The sequence below is a fragment of the Vigna unguiculata genome, chromosome 3 (genome assembly GCF_004118075.2).
Source record: "Vigna unguiculata cultivar IT97K-499-35 chromosome 3, ASM411807v1, whole genome shotgun sequence".
NCBI classification, from domain to species: domain Eukaryota; kingdom Viridiplantae; phylum Streptophyta; class Magnoliopsida; order Fabales; family Fabaceae; genus Vigna; species Vigna unguiculata.
In genome coordinates, this window is record NC_040281.1 from 34,410,831 (window position 1) to 34,438,783 (window position 27,953).

Consider the following 27,953-nt stretch of genomic DNA (forward strand, 5'->3'; position numbering starts at 1 on the left):
TCACCAACCAATCAGAACGTTCCCATAATACTAATATCATGTATAACAACCCATCATACAACTCATGCTTTCCAATTCAAACACAATGAAGCAACATATCATTTACATCTCAACTTCATATATTAATCAAGGCATCATCCCTCAAACTTTTCTAGTAAAGCATTCAAGTCAAACAAACAAACAAATAACCACATCATTGGCCACGTTATAACACAAAACCTGCCCCAGTCTCGCTCAGGCTAGAAGACCTCGCTCAGGCGAGAGGTCCTCTCGCTCAGGCGAGCCCTTTCTCGCCTAGGCGAGAGCTTAAGTAGTGGAACAGTGGCTCCTATGGATTCTCGCTCAGGTGAGCTCCTTCTCGCCTAAGCGAGATTACACCTCGCTCAAAATGAAGGCGAGTCGTCTGAGCAACAGTTCGCACAAAAATCTTGGACGAGCCTTTGTTAGTCTCGCCTGGGCGAGACATGCTCGCTTGGGCGAGAAAACCAGTACCCATCATTGTTCCTTCATGCAGCAGTCACACAATCACAATCCCAAAAGCTAAAACGACATTCTCATCAACCAACGATAGCATACAGACCACAAAAATCATACAAAAGCATTAGAGCAAGCAGAAAATGAACTAGACACACGGACCCTAGCTTCCCTTACCTGGAAAAATGGCTAATATTGGACTTTGACTCTTAAGCCAGCGAAACCAGCAACTCCAAGGACAGATCTATGAACTGAAACAGCGGCACAACAAAGGGGATTAGATTCACACAGTGAGTCCCGACATAAACCACAAAAATATCTTAGAAAGAGTTAGGTTTGAGGACTAACTTACGTGAACGGGAGACGAAATTTGAGCTCACTTGAACTTGGGTAGATCTCCAAACCCTAGTAGAGGTTTTGTGGAGAGAAGATGGCTGAGTTAGGGCACTGATTTTTCAGAATGCCTAGCAATTGAGGGACCTTGGTTGCTTTAGGGGTCTTGGCACCCTATGGGCCAGTCCCTCTAGGCCCAACAGTGTGACAGCCCGTAACATTAGGACACTCAAAAGAAAGTGGGCCTTACATTTAACTCTAAAAAGTTTCATCTTTTAAATTATTATTTTTATTCAAAATTCAATATGGATTCATAGGATATACAAGACACACTCAGATAAATTAAAACTATATGACCACCTTATTGATTAAGATACCATTGTCCTTTCCTTTGAAAGAATAAATGACCCACACTAAATAACGACGTTAAGGAGTAAATTATGAGAATAAAAAAATGGAGTCATAATATCATCTTCCTTAATAATACAATAAGAAATTGATAATTCCCGACTTTGACATCTTAAAAGTTATTTGTTAAATTCTTTAATCATGAAATTTAATGTCACTTTGATATTTTTCTAGAACATTTTTCATTTGGATAAAAAAATCCACTTATTTAATGTTATAAGACTGGAATAACTTTTTTAAAAGAAAAAATATTAAAACAAAATTCTAGAAGATAAAGAATTAAAACTTTATAGCTTATTTATTGAGCTTTCACATAAATACTTTTGTAAGTTTCGACAACTTTTAATAAAAAAAAAGTTGTAATGAGACGTTGGAGTCAATAATGAATTTCTAGCTCTTTTCTTTGTAAAATTTAATTCAAAGTACATTAGCTTAAATACACCTACCTTAGGCATCTCAAATGTACTATTACTAGTATCACTCAATTCTTTAATTTGTTTAGAAAGTGCCAAACGACAATATGATGTGGAATCACGGGTTTTAACATAGTGTGAAAGTGAATTAGGGCAGGGATACCTACAAAGTAGCCCTACTCAACATATCTCAACTATGAATAAAAAAAATCTCAATTATGAATAAAAAAACATCTCAATTAATAATTCAACGTAAAAGCTATGTTCAATTAGTACACACGCGCAAGCGCAAATAGACATTAACGCAATTTGGACAAAACAACAACTGAGAACACAACCGGAAAAAACTTCATCGTATTACAAGCACATACCATAGTCCATACATAGATGGAAAGAATTACCCACACATCCACGAAAAACGGTGCGTTACACTGTCGGTGTCAGAAGCTCTGAAACACACACACAAAGTGCAAATAAACGATAAATGGAAGCTTTGCAATAACCAAAGTGCGGATCGTGATGTTTGATTCGTAAAGCGACACCGCATCACAACCCCACTTGCTTTTATGCTCCGGCGGTGCATCGCCCTTGATAGATCCTCAGCGTCACCCAATCATTACGACGTCCCAGTGTTTGAAATTTGTTTCTCCCGGAAAGATCTCATCTTGGGAAGATTTTCTATGTTCTGCATTGTTAGTTTGGTTAATCCCTGTAAGTTGTGGCATTCCCGTGCTTCCATTTCTTCCTCAGAGCTTAAATTTCGTTTTTTTTTTACCATCTTTGTGTTTATCTCTCATTGGGAGGGAGTGGATGTATGTTTATTTGTTTAATTTTTGGATACGATTCTTTGTTCTTTGTGATATTTAAAATTTCAATGGATAAATGGGAATTTTTGGGTAGTGATAGAATTACTTTTTTTCTTTGATTTGATTTTGTTATAAGGTAGTGACATTTTAAGTGAATGCTTTTCCTCTCATACCAGCTGCTTGGAGGCGCTAGAAGAGTGGCTGAGAAAGTTTTAGCTTGACCTTGTCATGTTTTGTTTATATTGTCACTCATATCAATAGTGATTTTTTAAACTGCAGCTTCTTGATTTCCCTCTGTCAATTATGTCATATTTGATGCCTGTATTGACATCTAAATCTGTAACTATTTAAGCACATGCGAATATATATTGGAAAATGATATACTTCTGCAGATGAATTGTTCTGTGTCTGAATTCTGGGACGTGCTTTGGAATGGCTCTGTATAGAACCAGTGGTGAATTGTTGACCGAGAGAAGGAGCATCATCGATGCAGTTTTCAATTCTTTTGAAAAAAGTGATCATGGCTCTAGAGGTTTACGTCGAGGTCGAAGATTTGGTCGGATTACCAAACACAAGCTTTCACGCTGGATTTTCCTTCTAACTGCACTCATTTCAATACTTCTAACAGTTTATGGTTTGAAAATGTTTTTTCAAGGTGAGGACAGAGACATGTGTCTTTTCTTTTGATATTTGTATGATTATATTCAAGTAGTTTGCCACTGGTTTTCACTTTTTGTATTTCTTGACAATGGTTTCATTACAGCTAAAATGGAATCCAAGTTCTCATCAATACCCCTTATCCTGCAAGAAGAACGTAACCAACAAGGAAATATTATGGTATCGGATGAGGCAAAGACACCTAAAGAAAATACTGTGGTACCTAATCTTGGAATGGTGCCTAAAGGGAAGCGCCGAAAGCGTAAGACTCATTACCCTGCTCCTCATTTATCTTAAAGTTACGTTTTATGAGTTTAAAGTCAAATTTCAGTTCTAGCTCTTTGCTCCATTCCCTCCCATGCATCTAAATGAAGATTTGTTGAGAAATCCTTCTTAGAAAAACCAATAGTGAAATGATAGTTCAGAAACAACAGACAGTGGATGGGTTTGCATATCCAAAAAGAAGTTGTCATACGATAGAGAAGCATTTCTAGGATAATGGCATATACTATTTTTCTATCAGCATCAAACTAAATAGTTTCTTTGTGCCGTGTGAGTCATATTCGTTTGGCTGGCAGAACTTGATTATACATCTGGTTGATGTTGTTGCTGTGGCATTATGATAATTAGCATTTTCCATGTGATGTGTTATTGTACTTATGTTATTATGCTAGTTATATTTAAATCTCAAATGACAATGGTGTCCTGAGTTAAAATGACAAAAGAAAAAGCCTTTGGGATTTTTCACGGCAAGGTTACATCACTTGCTAATATTTGAATTTGGTCAAATAAGTCATATGTTCCTCATTTTTCTGACTCTACTAGTAACTAAATTTTTGCCTCCAATATTTTCCTTGATTATCAATCCTTCAGATTTCCCTTGTGATGTTGGATTTCTGGAATCAGTAGAAAGCCTTGTTGAACCCCAAAGTTATGTGAACTCCACATGGTTTTCTCTAGAGTATGTTGACTACGAAGAAAGAACATCCAAAAATAATTTATTTGAACCTCGATTTGGAGGACATCAGACTCTAGAGGAAAGAGAAAATTCATTTTATGCAAAAAATCAGACTCTTCATTGTGGTTTTGTCAAAGGGCCACCAGGACTTCCAAGCACTGGATTTGATATAAATGAAAAAGATAAGGCATACATGTCCAAATGTAAGGTTGCAGTTTCTTCATGCATTTTTGGGAGCTCTGATTTCCTCCGAAGGCCTACAAGTAGACTGGTAATTCCGCAAATTCTTTTAGAACATGTTTTTGGTGTTGTGTAAATTATCCATAATAAAAACAAAACAGTATTTAGTCAAGGTTTTCTTTGATCAAATGCTGAAATGAAACTAAAAGATCAAATTTTTAGTCTAATAAAGTGATGAAAGTTTTAATTATTGGAGCAACAAAAGTAATATGTATGTCAAAGATATTGGAGTCATAATCAGATAATTTATGTTGCATATGTTCTGTTTATCGGCCTTCCTCTGTCCTAGGTTTGTAGAGTAGTAATAAGCAGTGCAACAAAACAACATAATAAGACTCTAAGAGGAGAGCGAAACTTGTAGAATGGACAGACTTGGATTTCTCTCAAATGAGAGTTCGTTCCCCAAATTTCCATTTGAGTCAAATCTGTTGTGGTTAGATCGGTTTGGTTTTCTTAAAACATCTCCTTAGTTCATGGTGATAATGGAGTGTTATAGTATAGTCTTTCCTTCAAATCAATATTTCGACAATATTTTCAATTTTTTATTTCATTTGCTAGACTTTTTGCTATGAAGTAGTAGAACCCTGAAACTTAATTATCTATCTAAGTTATGTGATTACAATATTTCATTTATAGATTAATCATTATGCGTACTGTCTTTGATTTATAAAACATATGGTGAGAATGTTCTATATGATTCTTTGCTGCAATGCAGATCAGTCAATATTCAAAGGACAATGTTTGTTTTGTTATGTTCTTGGATGATCAAACACAATCCAAACTTTCATCAGAGGGAAACAGTCCTGATGAGAGAGGTCACATTGGCTTGTGGAGAATTGTTATTGTAAAAAACTTGCCATATGAAGACATGAGGAGAACTGGCAAGGTGCCAAAATTTTTATCACATCGCCTCTTCCCAAATTCTAGGTAGTTCTAGCAATCTATTCAAGTATCCAACTGTTCTGGCTTTCTATTCCTCATTTTCATGTTGTTTAAAAACCCTTGCTTGGTAGGTATTCAATTTGGCTTGACAGCAAGATGCGACTCAACTCTGACCCTATGCTGATTATTGAATATTTTTTGTGGCGAAGGAAGGCAGAATATGCCATCTCAAATCACTATGATCGCCATAATGTTTGGGAGGAGGTACTCCAAAATAAGCGCTTAAATAAATACAACCATACAGCAATTGATGAACAGTTTAACTTTTACCAGTCTGATGGCCTCCCCAAGGTTGACCCATCAAAGTCAAATGATCCTCTTCCAAGTTGTGAGGCTCTTTTCATCTTTGTTTCTTGTGAAATACCTGTTTCCTCTCCTTGTGCATAATAAGATTCCTATTATTGAGTCTTTCACCATGCAGATGTTCCCGAGGGTTCCTTCATAATCAGGGCACATACACCTATGTCAAATTTATTTTCATGTCTTTGGTTCAACGAAGTTGATCGATTCACATCTCGTGATCAACTAAGCTTTGCTTATACTTATTTGAAACTCAGAAGAATGAATCCAGAGAGACCATTTCAGCTATATATGTTCAAGGTGAATTTTTACACAACATTTCACACACAGAGTCTCAGTTCATTGCCATATAAAGTGAGGGTTATTTCTATGACAATTTATAAAAAGTGTTTACTGCATAAAACTTTCTGATTCTCTTAGTTTTGACCCTTTACAAGTGACGTAGGTTTTTGCAGCCTCGCATACCTAATGGTCATGTTCTATCCTGTTAATTCAGGAACACATTCTTCCTCTACTTTCCTCCCACTGAGAAAAATCCTAGGAGTGGAATTTTTATTTTGTAAATAACTAAAAGTTTTTGCTCTATGGTGTTGCTTGAAAGGCATTCATGTAGTAACTATCTATGCAGGATTGTGAACGCAGAGCATTAGTGAAGCTATTCCGGCACAGGTCGCTTCCATCTCTACTAGAGACTGCTTGATCAGTTCCAGATCTTAAAGGTGCCTTTTGTTGCCACATGATCATCATGTACTGTTCATTTTGATTATTTTGAGTGCCATCATAAGAGTATGATTCTATTATTCTTCATATGGTATGACTAACTGTCTTATTTGATGAATTAGTTCACTCTTCTAAATAAGACTTGCAGAACTATCTAATCAATTTTGTAATGAGAGAATTCAAGGCATATGACCTTGTATGATTGTATCTCTGAACTTTGGAACTTGAAGCATCGGCTGAAAGAGGGCAAACCAGTATTGAACAAGTTCAATTTTTTTTTTTGGGGGGGAAAAATCATCTGATGCTTGATACAATACATTTGAGAAATGGTTGAAAATTTTATGACCCTTTTTTTCTTTTTCCACTCTCTCATGACCAGAGTGAAACTCAGAATCTTTCAATCTTTAGTCTTTATTTTGCACCTTCCTACTCTGCACACTCTTGATCTTCTTTCTTATGGAAGCTCCCTCACAAGACATGTGTAATATGTGAAGGGATGCACACTACTCTAAGGGCACAGGTCATTATATTTGACATCCCTTCCAGCTTGACTAGCCTGAGAAGACATGTGATGTGTTTTAAGCTGGACCAAAGAGAGACAAACTCATTACTTGCTGCACAGTGGATTCTTATTCTTCTTGGAGCCACGGCTGAAGAGTGATTGCAGGTGCATTTTGTGGCCAAGGATTTTACTCCATTATGGGGTTCAGTGGAAGTTGTTTATGTGGGAAAGGTAAGTTGATCAAGGTTTTTGTTAGTTCAGCTTCCTCCAGTTTAGTGTCTAGTGTCGGGGATGAGGGTGATTTTGCTAACATGTAAGAATACTTTGTTTTTTCTATTTGTGTAAACATGCAACAGGTTCTCCTTCCTCTCCCAGTCATAAGTAGAGGTTATTGAGTAGTAGTGGCTGGTCATAAAAACTGTATATTGCTTTTCATTTTAGTGACATTTTTGGTGATGAGAAATCTTCTTTCTGTAATGTGTCTTCAAATCAAAATAAAAAAAAATAAAGTTCAACTGTTTTTATGCATGAATTGCATGTGATTTCTTAGAAAGCTACTTGAAGCTCTGATATTGTATTTTTATATTTAACATTTTCTTGAGTGGATGAGATATTGGTTTCAAACTTTGTACCCATTTTTGTTAAAGAGACTCCAAATCTGAAGCAGTAAAAGCACACTGGTTATAACTTTGACTCAGTTAATATATCAGCATTCTTTACATAATTTTATGGTCTAGAACAGTGGTTATATATATTACTAAAATTGTTTAATAATATAAATATGAAAAATAATATTATAAAAATATAATGGCATACATTTATGATACTAAAAAATAAAATAAAAATAAATTTATAGGTTTTTAATATTTACAGTAATGTAACAGTTTAAATAAATACAAGATAAATCATATGTTTGGTGCTAGTAAGATTTCGAATATATTAAGAAATTTCATATTACTTTTGTTCTTCAAAAGTTTAAAATATTGTTAAGGTCTTCGTTAGTAATATGCATAGAGAAGAGTAATGTGAATGACGGTTTTACCACGTGAATTATGCAACTAATCGAAATTTAGTTATATATAAACTAATATTATGTTAAGAATATCACTCATGTAAGCTTTTCATAAAATATACTTAAATTTTTTACAGGAACCTACACAATATATTTAAATTTTAGAGAGACAAAAATAGTATAAATATTTTGGGGACGTATTTAATATTTTGAAATATTTACGCACATAGGAAACCTATTTAACAGGAAAATATGTCTATTAATTATATTTAAATAATATACATAAAATTATAAATAATAAGAAGTTTATGTATTGAATAAAAAAAATTAAAATGACCAATATTTTAATTTTTTCTAAATAAATAAAATTTTGTTTTATTAGTTTTTTTTTTGTTTAACCGAGTTTTGTAGTGCTTTGACCGATTTTGGACAACAATCAAATTGGATAAGGGACCGGTTTTTTAAGTTTTGATAGACTTCATTTCTTGAATCTCATAATATCTGTGTATACCGAATTTTTCATCTCATTATTTTTAGTTATTATGTTTTTTTATTTGTATTGCTGTTATTTTTATTATGCTTTTTATTTGTATTAGAATTAGAAATGTGTTTCTTTTTTCAATTTTGTTTCCATACTTTTTGAAATTAGAAATGAGTTTTAAAAGTTTTTTTTTGCATATATCTTGACGAGAAATTGGAAATTTTTCTACAAAACTGTTAGTTAGATTAAGGATTAGTCTCTTGGTGAATAATAGATTAATTGAATCATAATTCAAAGTTAGGTTCTTTGTAGAAAGATAATTCAAGTTTAGGAAACAAAAAATATTTACTATCGAGTTGAAAAGAACTTTAGTTTCTTAGAAACAATTTGATAAAAATATTGAGAATGAAATTGTAAAATTTCTTCAATAATCATTTAGAATTAATTACTTTTTCTATAGCAATTACCATACTTCAAAGCAAATTTGAACAATTTAAAATATATGAAGATATTTTTGTTTTTTATTTAGTGTTAAGAAATTAAAGTCACAAGATTATAATTTTTGTAAGAAAAATGTTTAAACCTTGAAAAATCTTTAAAACTTAATCATTTGTTGGATATTGATCCCTTATGCTAACAATATGGAGAAATAAGGTGGGTTTGAAGAGGTTTAGAAGAGAGGGTGGGAGAAGTTATAAGTTTAACTCTCTCGTTAACAAAAACTAACAACTAACAATTGTCTATCAAAAGAAAAAAAAGTTGTTGGATATCGATGAATTTGATTTATTTTTAAAATTAAATATCTTAAGAGAAATTATAAGTTTGAAAAATGATAAATCATTTAACATTCTTAATTATATTATATAGGTATAAATACTGATTTGGTACCCAAACTTTTTCGGAATGTTCAATTTGGTACCCGAACTTTAGGGATGTTCAATTTAGTACCCAAACTTTTTAAACGGGTTTATTTTAGTACCTTCCGTTAAATACTCTTTGACGCTATTTGGGACCTCTTGAGCTGGCACTGTGCAACAGATACGTGACAGAATTAAGGGTTCACATAAAATGACTTGGATTGTATTTATTTGTGATCAAATTAAAGTGCCCTTTTGTTGTGGAGATTGACCTAATTTTAGTTTTCTCTTCTTCTGGTTTTTCTGAAACGGTGAAGAAATGTCAAAGGTTCAATCATCTTCTTCTTGCTCTCACAATTCACGGGTGATGCGAAATCAGAGCTCGTGCTGTAGTAGTGGTGGCTGTAGAGGCTTAGGTGAAGCACCCACATGCAATTGCGGAGTGGTAGCTGTGTTGAGAACAGCTAGAACAATCAAGAAGGGTGGGAGACAGTTTTGGGGATGCCCTAATTTCAAGGTTAGTCATATGATGTTATTTGTTTGGGTAAGTTTATGTTTGTGTTTGGATGTAGTTGCATAGTAAAGTAATTGTTTGTTGTGTTGTTTTTCGAATAACAGGGTGGAAGTGAAGGTTGTTATGGGTGCAATTTCTTTAAATAGTGCATTGAAGATGGTGATGACGAAAAGGATACAATTATTCTGAAGCAAAGGCGAAAGATTTATATTCTAGAGAAAGAAGTTAAGGGATGGAGAAAGTGGGTCAACTTATTAATTGGATTGGTATGTCTATTGGTTGTAGTTAATCTGATTTTAGTATCCATGATGTTGATGTAGATTGATATTGTAGTGAAAGATTAGTTGTTTAAAGTTGTGTAGTGAAAGATTAGCTGTTTAAAGTTGTTTGACTTTAGGTGTTTGGAAGGTTGTTTTGTAATATGAAATTTAATGAAATGAATTAAAGTTTGGAGTTATGAAAAATGTGAACCATCTGTTAAAGTTCTGCATTTATTTTTCTGGTATTTGAAATGTTACATGGACTGAAATAACAAGAAAGGAATTTAAATTTGAACAAAAGCAGGATAAGTTGCCACAAATTCATTGAATATCAAATATGATATAACAAAAGGACATTGTTCATAGGTATGGATAACAAACATCCGACCACAGACAAAAGTATTGGTAACACAATACCAATCCAAAATAACATAATACATATGAAAGACTTAAAGTGAAGTTGCAGACTTAAAGTCATTACAAAAGGTGCAGCCTGAATTCTTAAAAATAATCCTAAAGTCATGGTTTCCATACAGCTCCTCTCCTATGCTGGAGTTTTTGCCTTGAAAAAGGTCTACCACGTGTTGGTTGAGGAATGAGATTTTGGTGGACTGGTTGGGATGATTCTGTTCCATGAGTTATCTATGTTGCTTGCTCATGTGGTGTAGAAGGTGGTGGAGGTCCATTCTGTGTTGTAGACTGTGATGCGGTTGCAGGTGCAGGCTGTGTTGCAGATGCAGGTGCAGGTAATTCAGATGCAGATGCAGGGTGTGTTACAAATTCTGGTGCAGTTGCAGGTGCAGATCCTGGTACAGAAGCTGGTGTCACCTTTGATCTGTTCGTGGCCCATCTATCCATCAAGTAAGCTCTAATTTGTTCCATCATACTTATGATAGGCTTGCTCCTCGCCTCAACAATGACACTGTTGAAAGCCTCACTCATATTATTCACTAATGTGTCAGACATAGGTCTTGGGTTGAACCTAGACCTAGACCAATACCTATTTATGCACAAAAATGAGAACAATGTATAAGAATGTCTCCACAATGTTAAAGTGACAACAATATTGTATAAGTTCAGTTACCTAGGGGGTATGGCTATTAGATGCTTGAATGCCTCCAAGTTAACTTCTTTAATCATCCGCATAGTTGTTTCCCATTGTTGTGGATAAGTACTGACTACAGCCTGCCACATCAGATTTTTCAGATTTTTTCCTGGGAATTTTTTCCTAAAGTTTGCATACAAGTGACGCATGCAAAATCTCTGATCAGCTCCTGGCAAAATGTCTTGTACAGCAGACAACAAACCCTGTTCAACAATTCACTTCATAAGTGTTTAATCCATATGGTTGATAAATGAAAAACAAATAAGTGTTTAATCCATATGGTTGATACCTTTTGCTGGTCTGACATGAAAGTGATGGAAGAACATATATTGGGACCACCAAGATCATCAACTAACAATTCCAAGAACCAACTCCATGTATCTTTATTTTCTACTTCCACCATAGCCCATGCAATTGGCAGCATTTGATCATTTGCATCCCTCCCAATAGCTGTCAGCAATTCACCTCCTTATCTCCCTTTGAGAAAACACCCATCCAAACCAATAATAGGTCGACAACAAAAAAAATTATCCTTGCAGGCTTTAAGACACATATAAAATCTCATAAAGTATGTTTTCCCTTCAATTGTATCCACTTTAACCTTTGTAGTTGATCCCAGATTAGATCTCAGAATTTCATGGGCATAATCATATATTCTTCTAAATTGTTCTTTAAAAGAACCTTCAACTTCCTCATTGGACAATGCCCTTGCCCTACGTGACATTGACTTACTCACATTCACATTCCACTTTCTTGATATCTTCTTACGAATATCCACAACCCTAGTACTTGGATTATCTCTCATTGTGTTTTTCAACTGCCTACTTAGCCACTTTGCATTTATTAAATTTACATTGAACTCTCTACTACATGTGTGTTTGTCAACTACTTTCCTTAGTTGCCAAATGTTTTTAGCAGGAACATATCCACAATATGCAAACCATTTACATTTTCCCTTAGCTCCCAAACAAATAACTCTAAGTCTGCGGTTATCATTTCTTTGAATTTTCAGTTTCAAACCAGAATGCACACCATACGTCCTAATTGCATCTACAAATTGGGCCTTATCTATGAAATATGTACCAATTTCCCACTAATAATCTTCCATGTTTATTGGCATCCGAAAGTTCATGAAGCTTGACTTAGTGTTTTCTTCTTTCCCCACTGTCTCCTCACTTTCTTCACCACTGTCCAAGTGGTCTGACACCCATTCGTTATCAGATAATCCCATTTTACTTTCCTGACTTCCCTCACTGACATACAGATCTACTTCAACACTGTCCTCACACAAGTTATGGTCATCTGTAGCATCTCCATCATAAGCAACATTGACATCAACTAAACCTTCTAATTCCTGATCCCCTGTACCATCAGCAATATGAGGTTCTAATTTAGTCCAACTATGGACTTCAACATCTTCAACTCCCTCATCATGACGTCCCTGCATATCACCCTGCACATCATCATCCATCCTATCTTTACATGCCTCATTATTACCATCATCATGTACCTTATCACCTCCATCCACCTTATCATAGCCAACTTCATCTGGGTTATTACCATCATCCTCCATCCCATCTTTGCATGTCTCATTATTAGCATCATCCTGCAATTCAGGATCCACAACCTTATCACCTCCATCCGACTGTTCAGAGTGAACTTCTTTGTCATTATTACCACCATCCTGCAATTCAGCCTCCCCATTATTGCCACCTACACAAGCACTATCACAATCCATCTCCCCTTGTACCTTAACATTTCCATGACCAGTTTCTATATTGTCATCACCTAAGGGGTAGTATTCCAAAAAGTTATCAACTACTTCAGCCTCAGAAACTATGTGTACTATAAACAAGTGCACATTCCCATTTCTTCGAGCAATATCTGCCATGTGCAATGCTCCCTTACAATCACACAACAACTTCAACTTATTTTCTAACACTGACCCTTTTCCAACTTTATACCACAATTCCTTCACAGCATGATAACCCATCTCTTTCAACTTCCCTTTAATCTAAAAAAAACTCCACCAATCCGGGTCACATAGCCATGTAGCTATTTCCCCATCACTATAAGTTAACCTACCATTCTGTATAAAATAGCCACCATGGTGGAGCACAACTTCAAAACAATCATCAGACATCACAACCAATATAGTAAAACCACTTACCCTGTCAAATAAGAATACCCAAAAAAAGCCACAAATTACAGTCATACCACAAAAAAACGCCACAAATTACAACCATACCACAAAAAAACAGTATAAAGTCATAAAGGGGACCACAAGCCACCCACCCACCGCATACTTTACTTTACACTTCACAGAAACCCACTGCATTTATCAAATAAATCACTAATTCCAAACACACAAGGACCCCCACAGTAGAACCCCCCACAACATTTATGCAATATAATACAAATCCCAAAACGAGTAGAGCTTCGAAAATATAAAACAATACCACGCATTCATCAGCACAAAGACAAAAAGCACAAAAGAAAACTCACCTTCCACGATTGCCAAAGATTCTCCTTCTCCGTCTTTCACTGCCGAACCTTTTTCTTCCCAACTTCGCCCTCTCCAACGAACGGAACCACAATCTCCCTGCTTCTTCGCCGATCGTCGAACGCCTATCCACTCACAACCCTAAATCCCAATTTCCGCTTTCCGCTTTCTGCCCTGATTTTTCCTTCTCCACCAGATTTCATGTGTTGTGCCCTAATTCCCTCTCGACCTAATTTTTTCCCCAATTCACTCAGTAATCACGATCCCAAAATTTTAACTTACGCAATTATTAGTTAATTTCATTATTTTTACATCTTAATCCACGTGCACACTCAGTAATTCTGCCACGTATCTGTTGCATAGTGTCAGCTCAACAGGACCCAAATGACGTTAAAGAGTATTTAACGGAAGGTACTAAAATAAACCCGTTTAAAAAGTTTGGGTACTAAATTGAACATTCCTAAAGTTCGGGTACTAAATTGAACATTCCAAAAAAGTTTGGGTACCAAATCAATATTTATACATATTATATAAAAAGAATTGATTATTTTCCAAATGTACCTATAACTTACAAAATAACATTAACAATTTCAATTTCACTATCTTTTGTCTGAGATAAAAGAAATTTATCAAAACTAAAGATAATAAAAATTTATAATGAATTAGTCATATTATTTACTGAAAAAAATATTAAATAAAATTAATAATGATAATTAATCAACCAATTTTGCATAACAAAATGCTGGAAAAATAAATTTTAAATAAAATACTTTATTTCGTAAGTTTGCTATAACTATTCTAAACTCTTGAGTCGTCGAAGGTCAAAAACGATTGCAACCTTCAAAAATCACAACATAATTGATTCCAGGACTACCATAATCAATTTCAGACCTGCAAACCTTCCACCAGAATCATTTTTACTCCTTTAAATACCACACATAATCCATTCCAGAGGCTATGTAACACACTCAGAATGTGTTCCCTCCCCCTCTTACATAGCCAAGCTTTTGTTTCACTCTCCCTGGATTCTAAATCCTGTCCGTTCACTCCCACCATCACTCCTTGTATTCTTTCCTTCCTTCACCAAAACCTCCATTCAACATTGAGAAAACATGTTCAGATGCAGAATTTCTCACCTGAATTTTAACTACAGGTCACGACTTTTACTGAACTAGCTTCAGCTTTCAACTTCAGCTCTCTACAAACTCAAATAACACACTTGTGACCCAACATTCACATTCATTTTGTTTTAATACACCCGGCTACCATGGTCTTCACTTAGTTTGTCCAATGCTTAAACACGCAGAGCGGAGAACCTTTACTATTCATGCAGGGAATACTGGATGCATGCAGGAATCTTCTGTTAGGAATCAAAGTGAGTTTAAGTTCCACATTGGTTAGAAATAAGAAAGTAAAGCATTATATAAGAATAAAAGCCCATAAACCAATTGTTTTAAGATTTTGAGTTAACAATGGTGTCAATGCCTTATATCAATGTCTTATATGGTTGGACTCAGGTTTCATTATTGGTTGAATACAATCACTCACGTGGTGTCAATGCTTTTTATGTTTCATGCCTTTATTCATGTCTATTGTTTCATGTAAAATGACTTTAAAATTAGCCAAGTGATTTAATCTAGTTTCAAGGATTCAAGAGTTTAGAAGGCCTAGAACAAAATTAAGAATAAGACAATTTATGCTAAAATGTATCACAATTTTATTTAAAATTTATTTTTTGAACTTTATGTAATGTAAAATTATATATTAAATTGTTGCAATTAATTTCATTTAACATTTCTTTATTAATAGATAATAAGACTAATTCATTTAATCTTTGTTGAGAGGTCATTAATTTTAAAAACGTTTTGTTTTCTTTAGCTTTGAAAAACTTCCTTTAGCTAAATTAATTGGTATTGGAATTGTTAACATTATTGTATAAGTTATATATGCATTTGAAAAAGAATTATTCGTTTTATATATATTTAAGAATGTCAATCATTTTCCAACCTATAATTTTTTTTAAATATATAATCTAAAAATAAATTTTGATTGGATAATATTTTGTATCCCTAATTTTCTTTTATAACTTTTGTTTTGATTTCATTTGCTCTTTTATCAATTCATGTGCACATCATACCCTACTCAACTCAGTCTAAGGTGTGAACAACTTGCCTTTGGTTAAGGTGCACCCAACTCGACTCGACCATACGTAGGTCCAAGTCAACTCAAACTTTTGTGGGCCTAACTCAATTATATGAACAATATGCTTGATTCAACCTAGCATGATGTGGACTATTATGTACTATAGGCTCGATTCATGAACCTTAGCCTATTATGTACTATAGGTTATGGTTTTTAACCGTAGTCTATTTTATACTATAGGCTACGATTTTTAATGGTAGTCTTAAGTTCTCCATTTTTTACTACGCCTGGATATAATATGGTTCGTTAACCGTAGTTTAATATAAAAAATAATTATAACTGTATTCTTTCATTGTATTAACAACTCTATCAACCTTGGTTTGACCCAAAGGCATGTTGACCTAGGCCTAACCCAAATGACCTACCTGACTTAAGTTTAACCCAATTTTGTCTATCTTAACCTAAGATTGACTCACATAGATTGGCCCATAGAACCTTTTTTGTTATTTTGGTCATGTGAGCTTTTTCTTATGTGACCTTTTTTTATCCTATGGGTTTTCTTGCCCCGATCCATATGAGCGAAAGCCAAGTCCTATGCATTTGACAAAATTGACATATCTAGTTGACTTGATTATATTCAATATGGACTTGATTCAACTCAATATGATATGAACTCTATCAACCTCAATTTGTTAGCAGATCGACTTAGATCCAATTTGAATTATTTACTTGACTTGGACTAGACCTAACTCTCTCTAGACCGACCAATGAGGCCTTTATTATTATATTTTACCCTATTTAGTCTTTTTTATGTGGGCTTTTAATAATTCCGTGACTTCTTTTGCCCTGACCTATGTGGGTCAAGACCAAGCACTATACGCCTACCAAATTGAGAGGTCTAATTGTTAACACCTAATCTATTTTCTTAGAAGGATAATTTGTTCTGCTTCACAACATTTAACTCTATTCATTTGAACCAACCAAACATGTTTCATATCATGCATAAATATTTGAACATACACCAATACGAAGATACATAATGTGCAATACATACGTCTAGAGATGACGAGTTTAGATATCACACATGGCTCCTGATGGATGAGCTATATCCACTCTGAGCATCATAATACCTAGACCACAGCATAACACCTCCATATTTAGCAGAGCCCTTAATGGCTGGAAGCACATTAGAAAGAAGATCAGCAGAAGGAATGAAGCCGCTCCCTGCAGCCTGTGGGGAAGCTGGCAACCCCAAGAATATCTTGTTGGCAGGGATAGCTGAAATCCACTGCTTCCATGCATCTTCAAGGTTAGTGATTGCCCCAGAAGTGTATTGGCAAGGAGCGTTGTTGTAGAATTGAACCCACACATAGTCAAAAAGGCCTGTAGTGAGAGCATTTCCAATCCAAGCATCAGGAAAAGGGCACTGAGGAGCTGCAGTGATGTAGACTTGCTTCCCTTGCTTGGCCATGGCGTAGCCTTTGAGGAACCTTGCAAGATCACCCCAGTGTTGGTTTGATCCACCTTCAATGTCAAAGTCTATACCATCAAGAACAGCAGGGCCAAGAGGCCGAGAGGGTGATTGTCCCCCCAAGAAGTTGTTCCAAAGGTATGTGGCTACTACACTTGCATCTTCAGTGGATGCAATTGAATAGCTTCCAGCACCTCCTCCTAAAGAGAGCAACACCTTGATGCCTTTGGCTTGACAAGATTTGATGTCTGAACTTAACCCAGTGCACCCATCACTATATGGGTCACAATGACCTGCAAGATTAATCATAGGAGTTTGTCCATTGCCAAAGGTTGGCAAAAAGGCTAGGATCAAATAATCATAGTTCCCTGTCGCACAAGCCTCGCCCAGCGTCCCCTCGTTGCCATTCTGGCCCCAGTAGATTGCTATTTCTCCACCATAACAACCCTTTGCTACTGCTAACAACACCAAGCACAACAATGACGCTGACATTTCTGATGATTTCAATGCCACTGTGTGTTGAATTGCCTGAAAAGATCTCTCAACCAATTTATGTTGCTACTTTGACAAACCATGCTGGTGGCTTTTATAAAGGTAACTCGACAATTAAGCCTACAAAAAGTCTCGTCCTTTTCTTAAGAATATTGCGTGGCGGTCACTTCGCCTCGCACTAAATGCTTAAAATACAGTCATTGAAGCTTATCCCATTTAAACAGCCACCAATCTTATAATTCTATTTGACATCTCTTATGTCTGTTTTCAGTTGTAATATTGATTTTTGTTCCACTACTTTAAATTGTTCTGTGAAACAATCATTAAGCAGTTACTGCCAGCTGTACCCTTCGTATGTCTGATTTCCCTCGTACTATGCTTCAGTTCTCACGTTAAAACAATAATAACAACAATGGTTATAGTAGCTGTATACTGAAAAATAGCGGAAGAGAATTTTCATTTCATCGACTTTGATGGTGAAGAGCTAAAAGTCTTGTAATTGTCAAGAAACTGTCCTTGTGAAACTTGCTATTTTCATGTTGTTTTAATAATGATTACAAATTACAATAATAGAATTACTGCTACTGCTACATTTCTTCAGTCTTATAACTGAAATTTCAGAGGAGATAGGAAGACTAAAGAGAACGGAAGACTTAGCATTTTGTCCCCTCACTGTTCATGGTATTAAGAGCAGACAACAAACTTAGTGTTGTCTACGATCTTCTGTTAGTTAATAAGAAATTATAACTTTACTATCCATACCAAAGGGCTCAAGAGCTAAACTACTTCTTCACCCTTCATCTTCATATCCTATATTACACTATTTATGCTTTCTCTTTAAAAATATTAGCAAACTCTTAATTCTTTTACTGAAATTCAATAACATTTATAACTTTTCAGGTCTTAAAAGCAAACCTCACTCATTATTTTATAATTTTTTATAAGTTTTAACCAATAATATTAAGACAGATTAAATATGTTTTCTGGTCCTTAACTTTCAGCGAAAATTGAATTTAGTCCCTCTTTGAAACCTTGGCCTAATTTAGTTCTCAAACTTTAGAAATATTTGGGTTCAATCCTTTTAACCAATTTTTTTAAAGTTTATTTAACGTTTTAAATGCGTTTCATGAGAGCATTTGAGTTGTTTACCCCACTTGACATATTTTCGCTTCAATGTTAGCTAAGAAACTGTCTTGAAATATGTTTGAAACGTCAAATGAACTTAACACTTAACAAAATTTTGTTAAAAGGACTAAATCCAAACATCTATAAAGTTAGATAACTAAATTGGGTCAAGATTTCCAAGAGGGACTATTTTCAATTTTCACTTAAAGTTAAGAGATTAAAAACATATTTAACCTATTAACACGAATGTTAACATAAAACACATCTCCCTTTTTGTTTATTTTTTAATCTTTTTCTTGCGTAGGTACCAGACAAATAATTAATCAAGCATGACATGAGAAAAATCGTTTTTTTGACCAGTATCTTTCTCTAATAGTAACCTGACGCAGGCGCAAGGTTAGCGGGGAATTTTTCTAGCTGAAAGGCGTACGGCAACAATTACCTTAACGGCATTGAAGAAGAACTTGGCGCAACAATTATTTTTATTCTTTGGAAGACAACATTGTATAAGGAAAAATGAAAGAACAACCTTTGTATTTAGAAAACTGAAATTGATGTCACTCTCCATCTTTTACGTACTAAATAAATGTCATCTCAATTTTTCTGAAACAAAGGTATAATTTACTCCATTTGAATACAAGAATTTTGCGATTACCTCCGAGCTGCGAACAAACAATGTTATCAGGATAAAGTACACAAGACTTCCTCAAATTGACCTCTTACAAACATGGGTGGAAAGGACCCTAATTTGCTTGAGGATACAGTCATACAGATTACTAAAAGATGAAACATCACAAAGAATTAGAAAACAAATTAATGTACAATGAAATCAATGGAGCTATTTAAAGGTGATTTGTCACCAGGTTCATAAGATACATTGTGATCGCAGAAACAAGTTCTCCAATTCTAGGCAAGATATCGGTACAATCTTCTGTCACTATCATCCCTCTCCAAAAAGTCCCTCTCAATGAGAGACTCAATCCGTTTCTTCACTTCTGTTGGATTTGCCAGGAAACGTGATTGCAACTGCTTCGTGACCTCAGCTATAAGATTGTTATGATCCAGTTGCTTCCTGGATTTCATGATCCTCACTATTGCTGCTTCAATCTGGGGCTTCCGGTCTTCCTCCACTCTCTGTCGGGTTTCCTGTTTCTCCGGTTCGGATTCCTTTTGTGCAACTACAGTTCCTATTTTTACCTTGTACAGTTTGCTGCTGAACTTATCATTAACAAAGAAAGCATCATCCTCAACAATTTCTTTACCCATTGGTTCCTTTCTAAGAACATTTCTTCCCTTAACCAAAGCCAATGATTGCAGGCATCTCTTAAGATCTGAAGCAGGAATCTCAGTTGCTTGCTCAATCTCCTTGTAGCTAAGTCTATCAGCATTATTGAACAGCATGAGAACACACATTTGATATGTAGAAACATTTAACTCATGTTTCTGGCCCTTCCCAAATGTTGCTTTTAAGTCTGCTGTGCCCATATTAGTTTGCCAAGACAATCTCCTCCCAGTATGCGTACCAAGGTAATATGACCGAAACTTCTCACACAGTGTCGACATTTCTGCTGGCAGGTTGCACGTGACACTAGATTGAGTTGGCCAAGACCCTGTTGTAAGAACCTGAACAGTGAGCGTAGGGCCATCACTCAGCTCAGGGTGGCAGCCATAAAAGCCCTGCATCGTGTCCTGGGAGGTTTTCATGTCTGTAAACATTCCCTCTAATTTAGATGTAAATTGGTAACCACACTCTGTCTTGAGCTTAACTATGAGACTTCTCTCTGCGTCATCAGAGACTGTTTTTCCAGACAAAAGCCTTTTAGCCAAATGCTGTTTGTAATACTTCTCAAATACATCTTTTTCTTGGAGGTATCGGAATAGCATCATCACCTTGTCAAGAGTAACTTCTACATCATCCTCACTAACCCCTTTTAGACCTTTCCGGAGCTTATCATCTACAAATAGTGAAATAAACTCTGGAGAGCGAGGATTCAAGTTGATGAAATATTCAAAAGAGGAATTCAAAGCATTCTGGAAAGACTTGTCATTGTTAAATGCCAAGTTTATGATCTTGTCATATTTATCTTTCTCATCTAAGAGCCTTTGCACATATTCAACTGGATCCTTCAATCTTTCAGGATCAGTAACAAGCTGTTTACCAGACTCTCGCATATGTGAAGTCATCACTTCTCGTATTTTTGAAAGGCCATCAGTAACACGACGGAACAAGTTATACATTCTACTTAAGTCTTCGTATTTATCATCACAAAGCATGTGCACTAAGCCAGAATTCTCCATATGGATTAATCTTAGCATGTGATTTTCAATCATCTCCTTCTCCACCACATTAGTAATCTTCTTTTCTGTTCTGGAATCCAAGTAGTGGCTCACTCTTTCCATTTCCTCATTCAGACGCCTCTCAGCTTTTTTCAGATAATCACCACAATCACAACACTCAATGAATTTTTGGGATTCCACCCGGTAAAACTCAGCTGAAACTTGAAGAAAATGAGTCTCAAATTCTTGCCCATAAACAGAAGGGCCTAAATCCATTAACATTTTTGTTATATTTCGCATAATTCCTCTATCAATAACTTCAGCAGTGCGTTCACTATGTACTAATTCCAGAAGTGTATTCAGTAATCGAGTCCTGATCTGGCTGGAATAAATGACATTTTCTTTCCACAGGTTCAGCCCAAGTTCGTGAACGGGAGTCTTCTGGGTGCTTGGAATGTAAGTCCTATCCATGTACATCAGTATGTCTCTAATCATTTGTAATGCTTTATTATGATCATTCCATTTCCTGTTCAGCTCTTCCAGAAAAGAACCTCCTTGAGCAGCTTCAACAGATTGAGCTATATCTTTGAGATGTCCAGTCATTGTTGCAACCAGCCCTGAATAGAGTTTTTCACCAAATTTGTGAAGCACCATGTTGTACGCATTTCTGAATCCACACAAATAGAAGGAGAAAAATTAGAAACATATATTTTCCCTTGAGTAAAGAAAAATAAGCATTAGATCCTTTAATGTGTACATGCAGGTAATCCTAATGCATGAGACTCCCACCTGGTGGGGTCTAGTACACAGCCTTACCTCCATAAGCAAAGAAGCTATTATCGATTTGAACCAATAATCTGTAAGTCACAAGGCAACAACCTTACCTTTAGGTCAAGGTTTGCCCTCTTAATGTGCTTGTCTATAAGAAAATTTCACATACCAAATTCATGTTTATGCAAAAAATCATTTATCAATTTGGTATTATCAAAGCTGAGTAATCATGGAGAGATAGTAAAGGACGTTTGACTATAAACTTCAATAAGATATTATATATTAATGAATATCAATATAAATTGCTACAACAACAGTTTCCTTATGTGATAGACTCAACTAGTGTTTTGAGAGGAAAAACAATAAATGAATGAAGAAATTTAGGGCCAAATACACCCAAATGATGTTCAGATCAATGAAATCAGAAATACAAGTAAAGTGAATTCAAGAGAACCCTATTCTGTCCGAAAAGATTCTGACTGATTCCTTACCTTTCTAACTAATTTCTAACTATTATTTAAAGGACTTAGTTTGATTAGCTCCCCAACCATAGCCTTACCCTTTCTCCCTTACATACATTATTTGACTGTCAAACCCAAGATTGAACAGAGAACAAAGAGTAATAGTCTTTATTGAATAGACTGAAAGAACACAAAAATAGGAGAACTCTCTCTTCCAAAGGTTTCCCCTTCACAAAGAGTTAAAGCTCATTCTACAAAATTATCATTCTCTCCCTCTCCTCTCCTATACATGACAACATATAGGCTTTTACGAAAGGTCTTCATCTCATTTCACATAACAACTAACTGTTAACCAATTAACTGTTTCTATTTTTATTTTTCTTCCTATAGTATACTTTCAAGACCCCCTCCTTTTTCCCTTGCCTATCATCCTCCTTATATATCATTAGCTGAGTCATTTGTTTCTCCTGCTCCTAACAACCCAAATCCTATTAAGAATCCATGTAAATCATCATCACCTCCTCTTATTATCTACCAATGGAGGATCCAAATGACAAATCCAATGCTTTAATAGATAGTCCTATGGACCCAAATAAAACATTAATGGCATAATAAGGCAAATCTTTCTCTGATCTAGAAAGATATAGAAGACTAATTGGGAAACTTATTTATCTTCCTATTGCTACCTGATTTTTCTTTTTCAAGTGGTGGTGTTAGTTCGTTCATGCAAGCTCATTATATTGATCATTCGAATACTACCATATGTATCCTAAGATACCTCGAAAAAGCTTCTGAACAAAGTTTGCTATATGAAGATAAAGGAAATACTCAAATCCCTGGGTACTATGATGCTGATCGGGTAGGATCCTATATGAACATATGCTTTACCACATGATATTGTGTTTTCCTTGAAGGAAATATTATTTCCTGGAAAAGTAAGAAACAAAATGAAATTGCCCAATCAACTGTCGTAACTAAATATAGGGCAATAGCTTCTCCTACTTATGAACTTGTATGGGTAAAATCAAGAATTAAACATCTATGAGATTTAGAAGATGAAGATGTATTGTGATAACCAAACTACTCTCCACATTGCTTCCAATCTAGTGTTTCATGAAAGGACTAAACACATAGAAATTGGTTGTCATTTTATTTGAGAAAGTTGTTGTCCAAGAAAATTTGTATGAAGTTTGTCGTATCCAATAATCAACTTGCAGATGTGATAAAAAAATCCTTAAGAGGACTTCAAATAGAATTTATTTGTTTCAAGCTTGGTACATACAATTTGTATGCTCCAACTTGAAGAGGAGTGCTAGAATAGGTCTTAAATAGATTTTATTGAAACAATGTTGTGTTGTACGTACCTAGGACTCTAGGTATGTCTTCCCATTTTTACCCTCCCATCTACTCATTGTATCAGAAATCTATCAATATAAATGAGAACATAAGAGAGGTGATTCAAGCTCCCCAAAATATATTGTCTCTTTATTTATCTCAAGTGAAATGTCAGAAATACAATACAAATTCAAAGTTATCCATTGAAGCATCGTTTGTTGCTTGTTCTGAAATAATAAAACTGTGTGATCTTCTCAATCACAACCCACTACATTGCATGTTGACAACACCAGTGCTATACATATTGCAGCTAATCCCATTTACCATGGACGGACATGACACATTTAATTTTAGTCATTTTAGCTAAGAAGCATATAATTGTAGAGTCGTCAATTTACACATGTCTCAAAATCAGTTCAAATAACTAACCACTTCACTAAACAATCGACAAGTCAGCATCACAAATTTCAACTCGGAAAATTGATGCTTGTGTATCTACCAACATTAATTTGACGGGGATGTTAACAAAATAAATGACAAGAAAATTACATGCAATTGTAAATGTTATTCGCTTAATTAGAATAATCTATTGTATGGTTAATGTATGAATGGCAGTTTAGCTAATTTGGTGGGCTGAATATCAGTTTGACAAACTAGTAATTAAATTGTATTTATATTCGCATTCTCCTGGGCAGAATGCCCTATTCTTCTTTGATTTTGACAATTTAGCCAAAACCTCTTCCTAATCTAGCTTGTTGTAACACAGAAAGAATAACATCAAGCTGGGGTTAGATCTCCCATTCTTCATGCAGGCAGAGCCCATAATCCCACTATATCCAGCAATTAATCATAAGACCTGAGCCTAAGTATCTAATTCTGCATTTAGCTAGAGAACGCCATCAGTATGGGCTAGCCTTTAAATATACCCACCTTCCTCCAATTGTACAAACCTCGTACACTTGTTTACCTGTTTCGTCATCTGCTCCTGGGCCATAGCAAAAAATTATTGAGCAACTAATCCAAAATTATTTAGTGCTTAAACCAATGATGGAAAAGTGGGCATACATAGCTTCTGATCACCAACACAAAGGATTGATAATTATGTAATAGCTTCATGACACAAAATAAAAGGATGAACTATACGAACAATTAATTGCAACACCAGTCACATATAGCTGCTGATCCTCAACACCAAAAGATTGCACAGCAAATTGACTCTCTCGGCGATTTAGTTAAGTTACCTTATATTTTACAGTTCATCATAGACTTAATAACCCATGAAAAACCCAAGAAAAGCCAAAAACAAAACTAGAAAACCCAGAAAACATGATAAGATTTGTTTTCGTACTCACCCACTTTGAACAATCCAAAAACCTCAAATGCTACAAGTTGTTCCCCATATCATATTACACATCCTAATCAGGAGATGAACTCCAAACCTTATTCAGATCAAGATAAGACAACTACATAATCGATAACGCACAGCCAAACAGATGCTTATCACGAATAAACAAGATTTGTTTCGGGAACGGAATATTAAAAATAATTGTAAGAATGAAAAGGGGGAACCTGTAAAGCTCTTCAAAACTGAGACCACTAGCGTTGTGGTTGTAAATCTCGTGAATCGCATGTTCAAGAATCTTCCATGTCTTGTCGGCGTATTTGGGATCCATCACCACGCGATGCTTAAACGCCTCTATCTGGAAATTTCTCTTCTTCTGGTTACTCATTTTCAGCTTCTAATCCCAATCTCAATACCCACAACCCAAAATCAAAGCTTTCTTCGAACCCAAATTCCAAAACCGCCCGAGATTAGAGAAAAAACGCAAGATTGATGTGATTGCTGTAAAGATTGAGGTGAAAGATTAAAGCATATCTCGTTTTATATAGGAAATTTGGCGCGCTGGGAAATTATGAGTGAATTTGGAGAATTGGATTAACAATGAAATTTGATTTGAAACACTTGGAGCCGATGAATGGGTTGCGATTAATTTAGAGTAATTTCTGTTGTTTTTTTTGTTTGCTTTCTCAAAAGAAGAGAGGATGACGATGATACGGCTGCTTTCTGTTTTCCTTCAAGTTTGGTTTCAAGGATACGAATCGTTTCATTTCGAAGTTTCACGTTTCGTAGTTGAATTATTTCAGCGCCTCTGTTATAATAATAATTGCAATGTTGATGAACAGTGCACACTATTTTAATGTTTTAATTATTAGCTTATTTAGAAAAGGATTTGAGACATCTAAATCTTAATAAATGTATTAACTCTATAAAATAAGGTGCTTCTTTTAAAAATCACTAGTTCAAATAAAATATGTACGAGTATAAATGAAAATATGAATAAATAGTTATTTAGCAATTTAAATTACTCACGGTTGAAAACATATAGTCTGTTCAATTTTTTAATAATAAAATAATAAAATTATTGATATTCTTATTATTATAACTAAGTCTACACACGGTACTATTGTGCATGTGTGCACACATTTTTTTAATATATATGATATTATATTAATAATAGATGATATTATAATGTTATTAAGTTAATAAACAAAATAAAATTATATTTATCAAAAATAAAGTAAAATGTATAGAGAAAATATGAGAAAATAATTGTGGATGAATAGGAGAAAAAAGAAAAATGAGATAAGTAAATAGTTTTATAAAAATTTATAAAAGTAACCCTTAATTTTTAAAAATTTAACAAATAATTATATTGTAAAGGGTAAAGTTAGAATTATGAGATGTGGACACAAAAGAGGGAATCCTCTTTATATATAGTTATAGATTATAAAATTAAATATAAATTATTTGTAATTTGTATTTATTTTGTAGTTAATTTTTTGACTAAAAAATAATAAAAGTTTTTAAAACGGTAAAAAATAACAGTTAAGATTTTAAAAAATGATTATTTTAATTATTTTAATTTAAAAACAATATTTAAAGGATAAAATTATAAAAAATAGGGAAATTTCTTCTTTTTTTATATATAGAAGACATAGATTAAGACTTTTTTATATAACTATAATTTAAAAATTATATGTATTAAAAAAATTATTTTATCAAAATTATTTTTTAAGTATTCGATTATTTAAATTTAATTACTTTTTAATTTGACTATTCTTTTTAAACTTAAAAAATTTTTAATTAAAAAAATTACCTACGAATACATAAAAAAATTGCTTTCAACAAAATTATAAAAATTATTTATATTTAATTTTATAATAATAATTTCATTTTTTATATTAACATAAAAAAATAACACACTCAAATAAAAGTATATTATATATATATATATATATATATATATATATATATATATATAAACACGATATATATTTTCACCCATAATATGATTATGTTATGGTGTGTGATTGTAATTTATAACTGTTTTGAAATTATAATGACATTTTTTATTAAATTTATATAAATTTTGAGGAAAGAAGAAAAGAAAGAAGAACAATTTTTTCTATGTCTTATTACTGATAGTATATAACAAAAGTCTTATTTATAGATAGAAGATGTACCCATAAAGGATAAATCAAATAGTTAATACAAATATTTAGACCTCATAATAAGTAATTAATCATATGAGTAATTGTAGCAAATCAATCAACCAAATTCATATGAGTAACTATATACTATATCAAATCAATGTACCTTGTTAATAGAATGTACCTCGTTAAAATCTTGTTAGGAAGAACCTTTTGGGATAAAAACCTAGTGAAGGAAAAAAGTAAAATATTTTGTATTCTTTAATACAATATTGCTCATCACATCTTATATTTCTTCCCTTCATTTAAACTCACATCATTAAGATGGAAAAGTCCAATCTTGTAATCCAATTGCTCAAAAGTTCCCCTTCGGAAAGACTTTGTAAATAGATCTATCACATTTTCACATGAATGAATCTTTTGGAATATCACCATTTCACTTCAACAATACACTATTGTCTTCATATATGGTTGTTGATTCTATTTTTCCCAAGTATAGACCACAAGTTTGTCGCACATGTTGAATTATAGACCTTAACCAAACACATTCATGACTTAGCTCATGTAATGCTACCACATGTGCTACCACATGTAATGCTACCACATGTGATACCACATGTAATGCTACCACATGTGCTACCACATGATTTAAAGATTTTGTTGTTATGGTTTGTTTCCTAGACCGTCATGAAAATATTATGCTATCACATGTGAACAAATATCCTATTTTTGATCAACCATTGTGATAATGTGAGGATCTGATAAATAATATGCATAAAATAAGCCCATATTCGTTATACCCTTAAGGTAACAAAGTATATGTTTTACTCCAATCAAATGTCTTCTTGTAGGTGAATAACTATATCTTGCTTAACAAATTTATAACAAATGCAATATAAGGT

At 34.2% G+C, this 27,953-nt stretch overlaps 3 protein-coding genes across 8 annotated transcripts; 1 reads left to right on the forward strand and 2 right to left on the reverse strand.

Annotated features, from left to right (window-relative positions):
* The first annotated feature begins 1,913 nt into the window (after window positions 1-1,913).
* On the forward strand, window positions 1,914-7,281 carry LOC114178070. 5 transcript variants are annotated; one of them, XM_028063765.1, is made up of 9 exons: window positions 1,914-2,339; window positions 2,827-3,089; window positions 3,198-3,353; window positions 3,965-4,320; window positions 5,005-5,216; window positions 5,381-5,559; window positions 5,653-5,831; window positions 6,160-6,250; window positions 6,746-7,281. In XM_028063765.1, the coding sequence occupies exons 2-8, from the start codon at window positions 2,867-2,869 to the stop codon at window positions 6,229-6,231; spliced, it is 1,377 nt and encodes a 458-aa protein (XP_027919566.1). In that variant the 5' UTR covers window positions 1,914-2,339; window positions 2,827-2,866; the 3' UTR covers window positions 6,232-6,250; window positions 6,746-7,281. The 5 variants fall into 5 exon arrangements, with proteins under 5 accessions (XP_027919566.1, XP_027919565.1, XP_027919563.1 ...); XM_028063764.1 differs by having other exon boundaries at window positions 1,915-2,339; window positions 2,611-3,089; window positions 5,303-5,559; XM_028063762.1 differs by having other exon boundaries at window positions 1,915-2,339; window positions 5,303-5,559.
* A 9,328-nt stretch (window positions 7,282-16,609) lies between these two features.
* On the reverse strand, window positions 16,610-17,660 carry LOC114179741 (hevamine-A-like). The gene has a single exon (XM_028066167.1). It carries the CDS (start codon window positions 17,588-17,590, stop codon window positions 16,706-16,708), a length of 885 nt encoding a protein of 294 aa, XP_027921968.1. The 5' UTR covers window positions 17,591-17,660; the 3' UTR covers window positions 16,610-16,705.
* A 1,684-nt stretch (window positions 17,661-19,344) lies between these two features.
* On the reverse strand, window positions 19,345-25,675 carry LOC114177016 (cullin-3A-like). 2 transcript variants are annotated; one of them, XM_028062237.1, is made up of 3 exons: window positions 25,129-25,675; window positions 24,490-24,544; window positions 19,345-21,659 (listed from the first exon to the last, which is right to left on the reverse strand). In XM_028062237.1, exons 1-3 carry the CDS (start codon window positions 25,187-25,189, stop codon window positions 19,622-19,624), a joined length of 2,154 nt encoding a protein of 717 aa, XP_027918038.1. In that variant the 5' UTR covers window positions 25,190-25,675; the 3' UTR covers window positions 19,345-19,621. The 2 variants fall into 2 exon arrangements, with proteins under 2 accessions (XP_027918038.1, XP_027918037.1); XM_028062236.1 differs by lacking the exon at window positions 24,490-24,544.
* Between the last annotated feature and the right edge of the window lie 2,278 nt (window positions 25,676-27,953).

What these genes read in the sequence shown, in the direction of transcription:
- LOC114178070 (XM_028063763.1), top strand. Translation starts at nt 2,867, where the DNA reads ATGGCTCTGTATAGAACCAGTGGTGAATTGTTGACCGAGAGAAGGAGC. An exon ending in TTTGAAAATGTTTTTTCAAG is followed by an intron (nt 3,090 to 3,197) that starts GTGAGGACAGAG and finishes GTTTCATTACAG; the next exon opens with CTAAAATGGAATCCAAGTTC. An exon ending in CGCCTCTTCCCAAATTCTAG is followed by an intron (nt 5,217 to 5,302) that starts GTAGTTCTAGCA and finishes CTTGCTTGGTAG; the next exon opens with GTATTCAATTTGGCTTGACA.
- LOC114179741 (XM_028066167.1), bottom strand. Translation starts at nt 17,590, where the DNA reads ATGTCAGCGTCATTGTTGTGCTTGGTGTTGTTAGCAGTAGCAAAGGGT.
- LOC114177016 (XM_028062236.1), bottom strand. Translation starts at nt 25,289, where the DNA reads ATGAGTAACCAGAAGAAGAGAAATTTCCAGATAGAGGCGTTTAAGCAT. An exon ending in AGTTTTGAAGAGCTTTACAG is followed by an intron (nt 21,660 to 25,128) that starts GTTCCCCCTTTT and finishes GTGTGGATTCAG; the next exon opens with AAATGCGTACAACATGGTGC.